The 14197-nt window shown below is 24.9% G+C and overlaps 1 protein-coding gene and 2 non-coding genes across 3 annotated transcripts; 2 read left to right on the plus strand and 1 right to left on the minus strand.

Annotated features, from left to right (window-relative positions):
- The first annotated feature begins 2101 nt into the window (after positions 1–2101).
- TRNAD-GUC (transfer RNA aspartic acid (anticodon GUC)) lies at positions 2102–2173 on the plus strand. The gene has a single exon. It is a non-coding gene; the product is annotated as a tRNA-Asp (tRNA).
- Positions 2174–11627: 9454 nt separating this feature from the next.
- Positions 11628–13804, plus strand: LOC125874810 (probable 2-oxoglutarate-dependent dioxygenase AOP1). Its single transcript, XM_049555843.1, has 3 exons — positions 11628–12086; positions 12605–12926; positions 13391–13804. The coding sequence occupies exons 1-3, from the start codon at positions 11716–11718 to the stop codon at positions 13637–13639; spliced, it is 942 nt and encodes a 313-aa protein (XP_049411800.1). The 5' UTR covers positions 11628–11715; the 3' UTR covers positions 13640–13804.
- Positions 13805–13906: 102 nt separating this feature from the next.
- Positions 13907–13978, minus strand: TRNAD-GUC (transfer RNA aspartic acid (anticodon GUC)). The gene has a single exon. It is a non-coding gene; the product is annotated as a tRNA-Asp (tRNA).
- Positions 13979–14197: the final 219 nt, after the last annotated feature.

Raw genomic sequence — 14197 nt, forward strand, 5'->3', positions numbered from 1 at the left:
AAAAAAATTAAATTTAAAAACAATCTTTAAATTATTGTTTTTTTTTTTTTGAGGGGGGGGTTGGTTTGAGGGTAGGGACAAAATAAATTGATGTTTTCAACAATTTTTTTTTTAATTGGAAGGTGGAAGAGAGTTTTGGAAAATGTTTTCCTTAAGTTTTGAAGGGAAGTCATTTTCCTTAAATTTGAGGAAAATGAGTTGATTTGGAAAACATTTTCCAAAACATTTAACCCAACCAAACATGAGAAAATAGGAAAACATTCATACCAAACACACCCATAATTTGTTTTTTCTTTTTTAACTAAATTTGATTTTTTTTCAAAACGATATCTATATACAGTAGTTACTTTTCATAAACTTATTTATTTTCTAGAATATGAGATTCGTGGCGAACTCGAAAAATATAAAATATAGACAATATTACAACAAGGAGAAAAATAATTTTTGAAATGAAATGTTAGAATCTGAACTTTTTTGAACTGGCAAACATATAGGGTATTTTTTGCGATTTCATAACTCTCAAACAACATAATTGCACACATTATAGGGCAGAGATATTTTTCGAATTTTTTTCTTTCTTTCTTTCTTTCTTTCTCAAACTTTATATCCATTCAAACTATATAAAATGAAATAAAGGTTTCATTTAGCAGAAACATGAAAGTTTTTTAAAAAATTAAGCTTTTGAAAGTTGTTACACTTTAGACGTGATATATTCTGTGACTTTGTTGAAGCATTTATTAATTAGGATTTAGGGATATTAAAGCTTTACATTTTATGCTATTGTCGTCTATTAAATTAAATTTTAAAAGACTTGTTTTTTTCCTCTGTTGCTATTAGGATTTTATATGTTTCTCTTATCGTGTGTCAAAAGCGAGCACGTTTAGTTTCTATTAAATATTTACCAAATTATAATTATTAAATTTAATTGAAATTGTAAAAAAATAAAATAAGAAACACCATAAATTTTCTGCAACATAAAAAACTACTAGACATTAAAAAAAAAAAATAGACCAAAAATACACCTAAAGGTGCACCATACTCTGGAAATAGACAATTCGCTCTTTATAAGTAATAATACAACATTTTTAAAAAAAAAAAAATCTCACGTCTATGGTGTTATATATCGGAAGATGCATACGGGAGAGGGAGGCTTGGCCTTACCTTCAAATATAACATAAGGATAAAAAAATTTAACCTTCAACAAAAAAGTGCAGGGAAGCTAACTTAGACATTACAACCCTCGCCAAAAAGGATAACCTTTCTATCTAACTCATACAACAATTCACTCTGATTTAGCAATTTGCTTTGTATTTATCATTGTATCATTGATAATTTGATATAAAGTGATGTCTCACTAATGCAGAGCAAATTTCAGAAACTATTATATCACTGTTACAAATCAAATTTCAAAAATTCTCGCCATGTTTGATAATATAATTATTCAAACTATCGTTATGTTTGATAATTAATTAGTCTCAAACTTATCATTATTTCTGATATTTTTTTCCCAAAAAAAAAATATTAATACTCAAACTTGGACCCTAATAATTTCATTATCCAACCCAACTACTCAAGCCCATCCCCATTTTGTTTGTTATTTTCATTTGTGCCCCAACTCCTCACTCATATCCATCATCTAAACTCCAAAGGACCTAATTTTTTATGTTGTTGTGAGGTATGATCAGTTGCCAATAACAATTTACTCTTTTTTGACTTTGATCTTGTAATGAATTTCACTTTATTACGTATCAAAATTTCTTTTAGAAAAATCGAAAGAATCATTTTACAAAAACCGAACCAAATAGAGCTATACTTACAAAAGATTTTTTTAAAAAAAAAAACTAATTTGGTACGATATTCAATGCACCCTAAAAAAAGATACCAAAGATTAGGCAGGAAAGTAAAAAACAAAAGAAAGTAGTCGAAATTATTACAATTTCTTTGTTTCAACGACTCGGAATATATGGAAAGATAAATATGGGTATGTAATTTTTAATTTCACAAATAAATTATTATTGCACCTAATGACATGATGATAGAAAGAGAGAGTTATATATTATATTATACTATATTATTAAAAGTAATTACACAGCACCATCAAGTCGTTGTAGTATAGTGGTAAGTATTCCCGCCTGTCACGCGGGTGACCCGGGTTCGATCCCCGGCAGCGGCGATTTTTTTTTTATTTCATTTTTTTTTCTTTTCTGGCTCATCCTTTTTTTTTTGTTTCATTTTTTCTTTTTCCTGGCTCGTCCATAAAGTTATAAAGGTGACTAAACTTTTATTCCGTCCACTTTTATTTGTCATGTAGCGATTTTCGAAAGTCAATTTGACTAATTTTTAAAGTTAAATTAGATTGCATTAATTTGATATTTTAAACAAAAAAATTAGATATTTAAAAACTATACGAAAAGTACTATAAATTGCAATTTTTTGTATATCAATATGATGAAAAAATACATCATAAAATGTTTGTCAAAGTTTTTATAGTTTGACTCTAAAAAAAGAAATTATGATAATTAAAAGTGGACGGAGATAGTAAGAAACAGTTGAAATAAAGAAATAACTACAAAATGCTACAGTAATCAAACTCAAAAAATAAGAAACTACAAGAGTACTAATATATATTGTGACTAATAGTACTATTAAGGAAAAATGAGATAACGTTTAACTATTTAGTTAACTTTCTATCTAAATTTATGTTCTACATAACCTCCTATTTAACGTTATGTCATCGGCAAGTAGAAGCTGCATCATGTCATGTTGATCACCTATTTCCAATATTTCTGTCGTCTACCCTCCTCTTCCATTATAGATGAGATCATCTATGTTCAACCTCATTCGTGTTCTTTAATAATTTTCTGTGATATATTATTTTAATTAGTCTCGATTTCCGCTTCTTGTCCTCTATCAAGACCACTCCTACACCAATATTAAATCATTGCGCTTATTCAAATGAAAGATTAGAAACCGACTAATTATAATTTGCTTGCGTCATCGTGTTGAAAGCATATTCCATTTCGTAAACCTCCAAATTCTGAAAATATGTAATGCCAAAACTATTGGACCAATCAATTAATACAAAATTAAAGGACAAAAATTAACACATGTTAATGCAATTAATTTCAAATTTGAGTGATACATACTACTTAAAATTTATGCCCCATAAATCTGTCCAAATGTGATGTATAAATATTTAATTTGCGAATTGGTATCACTAATTTATTTTTATTTTATTTTTGGAGCCATTCTTGTGTACATTCAATTATTGTCTCTTATATATATATATATATATATATATATAGTCGTTCAATCATTAGGCATGTTCTGTATTAAAATGAAAAACTAATAAATTTTATACTTATATACATTAGTATAATATAATCTAAAGAATCTCTCTCTCTCTATATATATATATAAAGTTGAATATAGAATAGCTGATGTGGCATGCCTATAAGGGCTGGAATCATATTTATCTTTTTTTTTGGTTTTTGGAGCTTTTTTATTATTATTTTAAAAAACACAATATTTATTTGAAGTTTTAACATAACATTAAAGTTTAGTATTTAATTTTTTCCTCATTAAAACATAAACATAAAAATTGTAGTTATCAATTCTTTACCATAAAAGACATTTTCCTTAATTATAAAATTTATAAAATTTGAAAAGTTTTTTTAAATTTAATTTGAAAGTTTATTCCGTATCACTTAATTAAGGAATTTGAAAAGCTTTTTCAAATTTAATTTGAAAGGTACTAATCTATAAAGTAGAGTAGCTAATCACAATATATTTCAAACAATATGGTAAAAGGTATCCATCAATTTTTATTTATGTGTTTATTCTTGTCGCGAGTAATAGAAAAATTCATGGTTTGGTTAGTTTTTCTCAATATATTATTTTTGTGGTCAGACATCTTTTTTGTTTTACTTATTTTCCTTCTCTTCTTTCCTTTTTAAATTTTGCAGGAACATCAAACAAACTTCATTAAACATACATGCATGTATCAGTGAGAGGAAAATTCAACAACGCACCAAAACAACATCAATAATCATAAAGAAGAGAAAGATGACGAGCAACATAAAAAGAACAACAAAATTGACACAACACACTAAAAGCTAATTTAGAGATGAGGAGAAGAGATCTTAGAATGAACAAAAACATCGCGATTCTTTTACTTTGTCTCTTCTTCTTTTTTTTTTTGGTAAAATTTTCAGTCCTTTTATTAATTGAAAAGAACATACAACTCACTTGGGCCTATTGCCCAGGTCCAGCTACTAGACAAAAACGGAAAAAATAAAAAACAAACTAAAAGCCTAGTTTCCTAATACATTTTCCTTTTTCTGATGATGATGGAATGTTATTTCTTCATGAAAAGAGAAAGAGATGATTTCTCTTAATACTTTTGAAGATACTGATGATGTAAGAAGAAAAATCATGTAATAATCAAATTTCTTCAAAATATAAAAAGTTTTTAAAAGGATGTTGCACTATAATTTTATATATTGAGAGAAAAAATCATTTTGATTGAGAAACTTATAGAAAGAATAATAAGTGGTCCAAGAGCAAGAAAAATTATTTAGAAGAGAGATTCAATTTATTTTGGAATTCATATTAAATTAGGAGGAGAATAAGGAGAAATCTATCAATATTTTAATTCCATTTTTTTGTTTTTTTTTTCTTAAAACGTTTTTCTAATTTATTTTTCCTTATCTATCTTTAATTAAAGTTTGTTTTATTATCTTTTATATATTTTTAACTGAAGTTTGTCTATATTTTTGTAGTTTTTTTTATTTTTAAATTTAATATTTTTTTCTTATTTTAAACGACTGAAAATTTCACTTTCAAATTTTATTGAATATTTAATTTAATTTCATTCATCATTAATCATACTTTTTTTTTACTTCCTTGCCTTAGTTTGATCTCTTTATTCTCATTTATATCATTTCTTTAAATTGCTTCTTTTCTTTTTTTCTTGCTTTTTATTTATTTATTTGTTACAAGAAAATAGTTATTATAAATTGATAAGAATTGCATATATATGTTACGAAATTTAGTTTATTTTATTTAAACATAGATAATTTCTTCTACTAAAAGATTCATATCTATACGTAATAATAAAGTTAAGTTAGAAAAGAATGACAACCTATATTTATTTATTTTATCATACTTTTATGACATTTTCTCTTATATTTTCTTAAAATAATTGCTAAAAATTGTGTCTAGAAGTTTATTTATTTATTTTGCTAATTCTTATTTTGTGCATTTTTCCTATTTTTTAAAATAATGAAAATTTTACCTTGAAATTTTGCAGAATATCAAATATGACCATATTTAATCCTTTCATCATAGATGCTATTAATTTTTAAAATTTTCTTTCCTTAAACTCATCATTAATGTAATTTTATCATTTCCTTAAATTAATTTTTTCCTTTCTTTGTTCTTTTTATTTATTTATTTTAAAAATCAATTGACATAAATTTATTTTAAAAAATGCATTTTTTATACAGAAATAGACTTTAATTTGTCATTTATTTCTAATTTCCATTTTTTTTAAATAATAAAATTTACTAAAAACGGAATTAGAAGAATAAAAAATTGAAAGAAATAATGTGAGCACTAATATAGAATCTTTTCAAATCACAATAAAAAAAAATAAAACAAACATTAATTAAAGACACATAAGGATAAAGCTTACAGTTACCAAAAAAAAAAAAGATACATAAGGAAAAATGAAACAAAAAATTAAAGATTTTTTTTTAAAAAAAGAACGGAAGAATAATATATATATATATATATATATTCATTATTTCTAAGAATATAAATTATAATTAAAGATTAAAAAAACAAACATTAATTAAACGTGGTAAATAAGGAAAAAAAAAAGGGAAAAATAAATAATAAAATTTACAAAAAAACGAAATTAGAGGAAATCAAAATTGAAAGAAATAATGTGAGCACTAATTTAGAATCCTTTCAAATCACAATAAAAAATAAAACAAACATTATATTAAAGATATATAAGGAAAAATGAAACAAAAAAATTAAAGATGTTTTTATAAAAAAGAACGGAAGAAGAATAAAAATGGAAAGTAATAATGTGAGAACTAATTTAGGATCCTTTCAAATGATAATTGACAACATATATTTCTCCTTATACTTTTCCTAATTTAATAATTAAACCGATTCTTTCTTTAAATAATTCTTCTTATCACTCATCAGTTTATCTATAAATTTTGCAACTAGTATGATTTAATTTTTGTTTCACAATACAAAATTTCTTGTAGAAAACATTATAGTGCAACATCCTGTTAATTTTTTTTTTATGAAGAGAACATTTGTTACTTGACTTTTCTTCTTATATCAATATCTTGAAGAATCATGACATACTCTCTCTTTCTCTTTTCATAAAGAAATCATATTCTATGATCATCAAGAAGTGACAAAGTTAAGGTGTCCATTTTTATTGATTTTAATACTTTTTTTTTTTTGTTTTGTAGGCTAAATATAAATAATTTTGAGAATTTCTTTTTATGTGTATATATATTTGTAATTGTACAATGATTTTGAATCGTAAGATTCTTAACCTATTTTAGATTCTAATAACTTTAAAAATATTCCTAATAATTTTATTTCTGCGTTTTTTTGGTTTTGATTTTTAATTTTTATTTTTTTTAATCCTGAAGCTTTAAACACATAATTATATGCTCAGTTATTATTATAAATTTGATTACTTTAAAAAAAAAAAAGAATATGGTGCAATTTGTAGTTAGTCGATCATATAGAATGCATACTAAATAGGATATTAGATTAACTCTTGCATAAAATTAATTCCAATTTTCATATATCTAACGCTTATCGTCAATGATTTGACTATTATTTTACGCTAAAGCCGACGAAATATTGTCCATTCTGAGATCTCTTCTCTTCATCTCTAAATTTTCTTCCGAGGAGCTTTGTTGTTTTTGTTTTTCCTTTTCCATTGCTTGTTATCCTTCTTCCCTTCATGACTTTTTTTAAAAAATTATTTGGTACGTTGTTGAATTTTTTTTTTCTCTTTGATGCGTGCATGTTCAATGAAATTTGTTTGATATTCCTGAAAATTTAAAAAGTACAGAAAGGAAGAAAAACAATTAAAACAAAGAAGATGTTTGAACCACAATCATAAAAAAGAATAAAATATTGAGAGAGGAGCTAATCAAACCATGAATTTTTCTACTACTCCATCAATAATGAACACATCAATATTAGTTGGTGAATGACTTTTACCATATTTTTGAAATGATTTGTGATTATCTACTCTATTTTAAATAATAGAGAAAACTCTTGATATTCCTATATCAACAATTATTTATTTCTCTTTTAATTTCTAATATTTATGTGCTACAGTTATGGGTATTAAAAACGACATAACTGCCACTAATATATTTAAAATATTTGTTTCTTCATCATATTCAATAATTTTTTAATGAGAAAAATAAATAAATATGAATATTGGTCATAGAGAGGTGTCACATAGGATTGCTTACATTCAGCTTTATATATATATATATATATATATATATATATATTTCAATAGACATTTAAGAACAACATTGATAAACTTATAACATAAAGATATCGATCTTTAGTAAAAGAAATAATCTAAGAATTCAAAATAAAACCACAAATCAAATTCTATTTATATATTAAAAAAAACATTTTTTTATGCAGTTTATGACAATTAATTTTTGAAATAAATAAAGAAATAAAAAAGTAAAAAGAAAAAAGAAAGGAAAAGAAATGATTTAAGGACATGATACACATAACATTATTGATGAATTTAAGGAAAGAAATTAAAAAAATTAATAGTATCAATGATGAAATGATTAAATATGGGCGTATTTGATAATTCAATAAGGTTTTGAGGTAGAATTTTTAGTCTTTTCAAAATTTGGAAAAGTATAAAAAAAAATAGAAAAATAATAAATAAACTTCCACATAATTTTTAACAATTAGTAAGGAAAATATAAGAGAAAATGTCAAAAATATTGATTAAAATCAACAAATATTTGAAATAAGAAGGATGTCATCTTTTTCTAATTTTAATTTTATTATTACGCATAAATATGAATCTTTATCCGAAGAAGTGATATAAATTAAAAAATTTAAATTTCATAAAAAATATATATGTGATTCTTACCATTTTATAATAACTAATTTCTTGTAAAAAATAAATTAAAAAAGGTAAAAAAATTTATAAAAAAAAAGAGCATTAAGGAAATGATATAAATGAAAGTAATAATCAAGATGAAGTAAGAAAAAATAATATGATTGATGATGAATGGAATTAAATGTAGTCACTTTGACATTCACTAAAATTTGAAAGTAGAATTTTCAGTTTTTTTAGATTAAAAAATTATAAAATTTAAAAAGCGAAAAAAAAAATAATAAAGAAAGTAAATAAATTTTAGGCCTTAATATATATATAGACCTTAATCAAAGATATATTAAAGAAAATAAAACAAACTTCAATTAAAGTTATATAAAAGAAGAAAAAAAACGATAATTAAAGATAGATAAGGAAAAAAAAAATCTCGTTTTTTCTTATGTCTCACCTTTAATTAATGTTTTTTTTTATTTATCTTTAATTATACTTTATATTCATAGAAATAATGAATATATATATATATATATATATATATATATATATATATTTATTAATTTTGTTGACATTTTTTAATTTTAAAGACTAAAAGACAAAAATATCAAAGGTAACCATATTTAATTTTGTTCATCAACAATCATATTAATTTTCTTACTTCCTTACCTTAATTTGACAATTAATGTCATTTATATCATTTCCTTAAATCACTTCTTTTTTTAAAAAAAAAATTACTTTCTTTTATTTATCTATTACAAGAATTAGTTATTATAATCTTTGTAACAAATATATTAATATTTATTAATGTAATTCGATTTTATATTTTATAAATAAATTAGATCATCTCTTCTGTTAAAGATCTATACGATTATACCCATATTAAATACTAATAAAGTTAAAAATAGAAAATGATGACACTCTTCTTAGTTCAAATATTTATTTTTTCCTTAAATTACTTTTTTTCCTTCTTTGTTCTTTTTACTTTCTTTTCATTATTTATTTTAAAATATTAGTTATTGGCATATAGGTTTTTGAGTATTTTTTTGTACTTCTATAAAAGAAAATTATAAATTATGCCTAATTTAAAGAAAATAATTAATTAGGTGAATTCTATTATTGAAATGGAAAACAAGATCTATTTTTTTTCTCTTCTTAGATTACTTTAGGTTTACAATTATAGTTTTTTTTTTTAAATGAAATTATAAATTTAAAATTATTAGAAGTAGAATTTTCAATAAATAATGTATTCACAATTTCCTTATCTACGTGAAATTGATTAAAATTCGTAAATACTTATATATTGTCTATTTGGTTCTTCGATTAATTTTTAAATAATAGTTAATTACTTCGTGTATGAATGATATTGTGTTTGAATTAAAGTTAATTGGAAATGAACATGATATTGTATTAAAATCTTAATTTGGTAATTCGATTTTTTAAAATGTTACAACATTATTGTGTCAATTTTTTTAAAAAAAATAGTTGATTTTTCTTTGATGTAAACTTAATGTGAAGATATTATTTCTTTTCTTAATTATTTTATTTAAGAGGAAACACAAATTTTGGCTCTAATCAAAATAGAATTTGTCTTTTTATTTCTACTTAATTTATAAAAAAATATATTTTAAATTACAATTATACCGCGCGAAGCGTGGACAAGTTTCCTAGTATAAAAAAAAAATAAAAGTATAATAATGCTATGAATGACCCAGTATCGACTAAGAACAACATTGATACTGGGTCATTCATAGATTATTTCTTATTATTTGATATGAGCAAATTAATATCAATGTTGCTTTTAGTTGATACTGGGTCATTCATAGTATTATTATAATTTTGGTTTTATTTTTATTTTTCAATAAAAGTTGATGACCTACAAAATTCAAGCTTTATTCATATTGTATTATAGATTTAAAAGTAATCACTTTTAGATTGTTAAATTATTTCTGATTCATTAATTTTGTATTTTGCTAACATAATATATTAAATTATTAATCTTGTCCTTATTATTGATTAACTATTATAACTTATGAATCTAAGGGTTTCGGCAAAAAAAAATCATATGAACTTGAAGTATTGAAACTTATATTTCATGAATAGGTAATTTATAAAAAAATTATTTTAAACTATTTATATACTGCGCGAAGCGTGGACAAATTTCCTAGTTATAGATTACTAGCAAACAGGCACAAAATGACTTACATCGCAGTGGAGGACCACAAGGACATCATATCGTTTAATTTATATTTTTGATATTAATCATTATGGATATCATAACTTATGTAACGTGATCAATAATTTATAAGATTCGTAACCAAGACAATTAATACTGATTTCTAACATATCCCATTCATGATATTGTTTTTACTACATATTATAAAACAAAAGAAATTAGGGAAAAATAAAGACAGTAACCGATTTATGAGTCACAATAAATAAGAAGGGATTATTGTTGGGGTCAGGAGCAGTGGCGGAGCCACCTTAGGGTTCATCCACCCCCTTCGGCGAAAAATTATATTATTTATACATAGTTAAAATAATTTTTTAAATGTATATAGTAGATGTTGAATCTCCTTTGACTACTTTGTGTGTCTATTTCTTCAAATTTTAAAACTCTTATTGAAAATTCTAGCTCCATCACTGGTCAAGAGGAACTAAAGGTGAGAAATCTTAGGGAAGGTTAAAAAAACAATACAACATAAAAAAAAAATCATGTCACGAGGGGAACTTAACTTTTGTACATATGAATTATAATGATTCCGAGTTCCAACTCAAAGGCATTTCAATAATTATTTTATGGGATTCTTTCTTTTTAGCGATATAATTAGAATATTTTTGTCCCACTATTATTAGTTGAGGCATTTAAGATCAAAGTAATGAATCAATTAGGAAGATCTTGTTTAAAAACTATTTTTAAAATTTTCTCTCTATTATCTTTAAAAGTGACTTCTTCAATTAATATTGTATTTTATGTTTAAATATGTTTTGAAATGATTTACTTCTCAACCGAGGATTTATCATAAACAATATATGTACTTTCACAATGTAAGAATATTGTTTGCATATACATGATCATCTTTTTCAGATCCCAATTATAAAATTACATCAATTATGTTAATATTATCGTTGTTTACACACTACTTCAGACTAATTAATGGGTTGCTATACATCCTTAATTACCATCCTACATAAGAACCTTAGTATCCGTTTAGATTAACTTATTTTTAGGTGTTTTGACTTTTAAGATTTTAAGCACCCATTGTTAAGCCAAAAAAGTTTTAAAATAAATCAAAAGTAGGATATCATCTACTTTTAACTTTTAAGTTACTTTTTATAAACTCATTCAAACAGACCCTCAGTCGTTTAACAACTATGTTAAGAAATTAGGAAGGCCTACTAATATACGTTGAAATAATTAATAGTAAATTGTTATTTTGTTGTCAAATGGGGAATAACATAAAATATTCCCCTCTTTAACCAAATTACGATTCCAATTTCTTTATAAATAAATAGGTTGCAAAATGGAATTGAGCACAACAAACCAAGACTCTTGAGAGTAGAAAATTAAAGAAAATATGGGTTCTGAAAATACCAAGCTTCCAATTATAGACTTCTCTCATGAAGACCTAAAGCCAGACACACTTGTATGGAACCAAGTGAAAAGCCAAGTCCACAAAGCACTAGTGGAATATGGTTGTTTTGAAGCTTCCTTTGATAAAATTCCAATACATCTTAGAAAATCTATTTTTGAATCCTTACAAGAGCTTTTTGATCTCCCTTTACAAACCAAACTTAAAAACATTTCAAAAAAACCATTCCATGGCTATGTTGGACAATATCCTCAAGTTCCCCTCTATGAAAGCATGGGCATTGATGATGCTAATATTCCTCATAAAGCTGAAAAATTCACTCAAATTCTGTGGCCTCAAGGAAATCCTACTTTTTGGTAAAAAAGTTCTTCTCCCTTATTAGTATTATTTTACTTTAGACCTTTCATATTCAAAATCAACTAGCTCGATTAATTTAGATTCGTGTTGGATAGCTTATTAAAGGATAAATATTCTTCCTACCTATTGTTTCTCTATTTTCAGGACTTGAAACAGACAACTATAGTCAACTAGTGGAGGTAGGGTAGAAATTCGCCAAGAGAATTCAGCATCTACTATATATACATTAAAAAAAATGACTTTATACATACAATGTAATTTTTTTGATAAGAAATTATGATCTGCCTCGATCATTTGATGTATCTAGTTAAAAGGTACAAATTCAGCTGAACCCAACATATTTCTAACACAGTTGAAAAAAATATAAATGTGAAAATTCACTAGATATTTTAATAAATATAAAATTTTAAACTCAAATATTTGGATCCACCTCCGTTATCTCAATCTTTAGTGGTGTATAAATGTTATTAATAATACCTTATTTTTTAATGTTGTAATTTATTATGTGTGTTGGCAGTGAAACTATTCAATCATATTCAAAGCATTTATCTGAGTTAGACCAGACCGTCAGAAAAATGATTTTAGAGAGTTTAGGTGTCGAAAAATATATGGATGAGCATATGAATTCAACCAATTACCTTCTTCGAGTGATGAAGTACAAAGGACCTCAAAGCAGTGAAACTAAACTAGGACTAAATGCTCACACAGACAAGAATATTGTTACTATATTATATCAAAATGAAGTGAGTGGTCTTGAAGTTTTGACGAAAGATGGACATTGGATCAATGTTGATCCTACACCAGACACTTTTACCGTCATGATTGGAGACTCTCTATATGTAAGCTCTTCCAACATTAACCTCATATTTAATCTAAAATAAGTCATATACATTTCTCATTTATGTGCCTTTATGTCATTTATTAAAGGTAAAATAAGAAGTTTAACATGAAATTATCTTTAATAAAGAAATGTGAACATTCTTTTTAGATCATACTAAAAAAAATACGTCACATAAATTACACAAATCAAATATTTATATATAAAAACATATTTTCTTAACTTATATACTAACTACAATTTTTCATCAAAAAATGTCATCTGCACACCCTTCAATTCAACTTATTTTAACGAGTTGTGGCTTAGCTTGGGAACCAATCTCATGTTCCAGGTTATTAAATACAAAAATAAAAATTGAACGATTATATATAATTATATTTTAAGTGACTTGATAGATAAATATTTATTTTTTATATCGTTAGTGTATGGCGCCTTGGATATGAAGTGCGATTGTTTTATATTTAGGCATGGGCGAATGGCCGATTGCATTCACCGTATCATAGAGTAATGATGAGAGGAAATGAAGCAAGGTATTCTGCTGGTTTGTTTTCAATACCTAAAGTTGGATATACGATAAAGGCACCAGAAGAGTTGGTAGATGAAGAACATTCCTTACTCTTTAAGCCCTTTGATCATGTTGAATTCCTTGATTTCTACTACACTGAAGAAGGCCAAAGATGTGCATCTGCTTTGAAGACCTATTGTGGTGTCTAAATTTAATTTACTTTGATTATGTAAGGGAATAAATATGTATGCTCCTTGATGAGTATATACTTCTTCGTTGTTTATTTTTATTTGTCACGTTTCGATTCTAGACAGTCAAATTTTATGAACTTTGACCGGTAAAAGTGAATAGAGGAGTACATATATATTTGTGTTTTATGCACTGGTCTGCGTAATTATAATGTTTGTTAAACATACTTTGAAAATCGAATTAATAAAAGTTTGGTCGAAACATAAGAGAAATTAAAAAAGCTGTGTCGCCGTTGCCGGGGATCGAACCCGGGTCACCCGCGTGACAGGCGGGAATACTTACCACTATACTACAACGACTTGATGATGCTATCAAATTACTACTTTTATTTATATATAAAAATATACACTTTGATAATTCTCTCTTTTCATCATCATGTCATTCGGTGCAATAATAATTTATTTGTAAAAATAAAAATGGCATACCTATATTTTATCTTTCTAATATTCTGAGTCGTTGAAACAAAGCAATTGTATACTTTCTTTTGTTTCTAGTTTTCCACTTAATCTAAGGAATTC

This window comes from Solanum stenotomum, chromosome 8 (genome assembly GCF_019186545.1).
Source record: "Solanum stenotomum isolate F172 chromosome 8, ASM1918654v1, whole genome shotgun sequence".
In the NCBI taxonomy this organism is placed as follows: domain Eukaryota; kingdom Viridiplantae; phylum Streptophyta; class Magnoliopsida; order Solanales; family Solanaceae; genus Solanum; species Solanum stenotomum.

Bases quoted from the DNA above. Each gene is read 5' to 3' on its own strand.
- LOC125874810 (XM_049555843.1), top strand. From the start codon at position 11,716: ATGGGTTCTGAAAATACCAAGCTTCCAATTATAGACTTCTCTCATGAA. The intron at 12,087-12,604 runs GTAAAAAAGTTC...GTGTGTTGGCAG, and splicing joins CAAGGAAATCCTACTTTTTG to TGAAACTATTCAATCATATT. The intron at 12,927-13,390 runs GTAAGCTCTTCC...TTTTATATTTAG, and splicing joins TGATTGGAGACTCTCTATAT to GCATGGGCGAATGGCCGATT.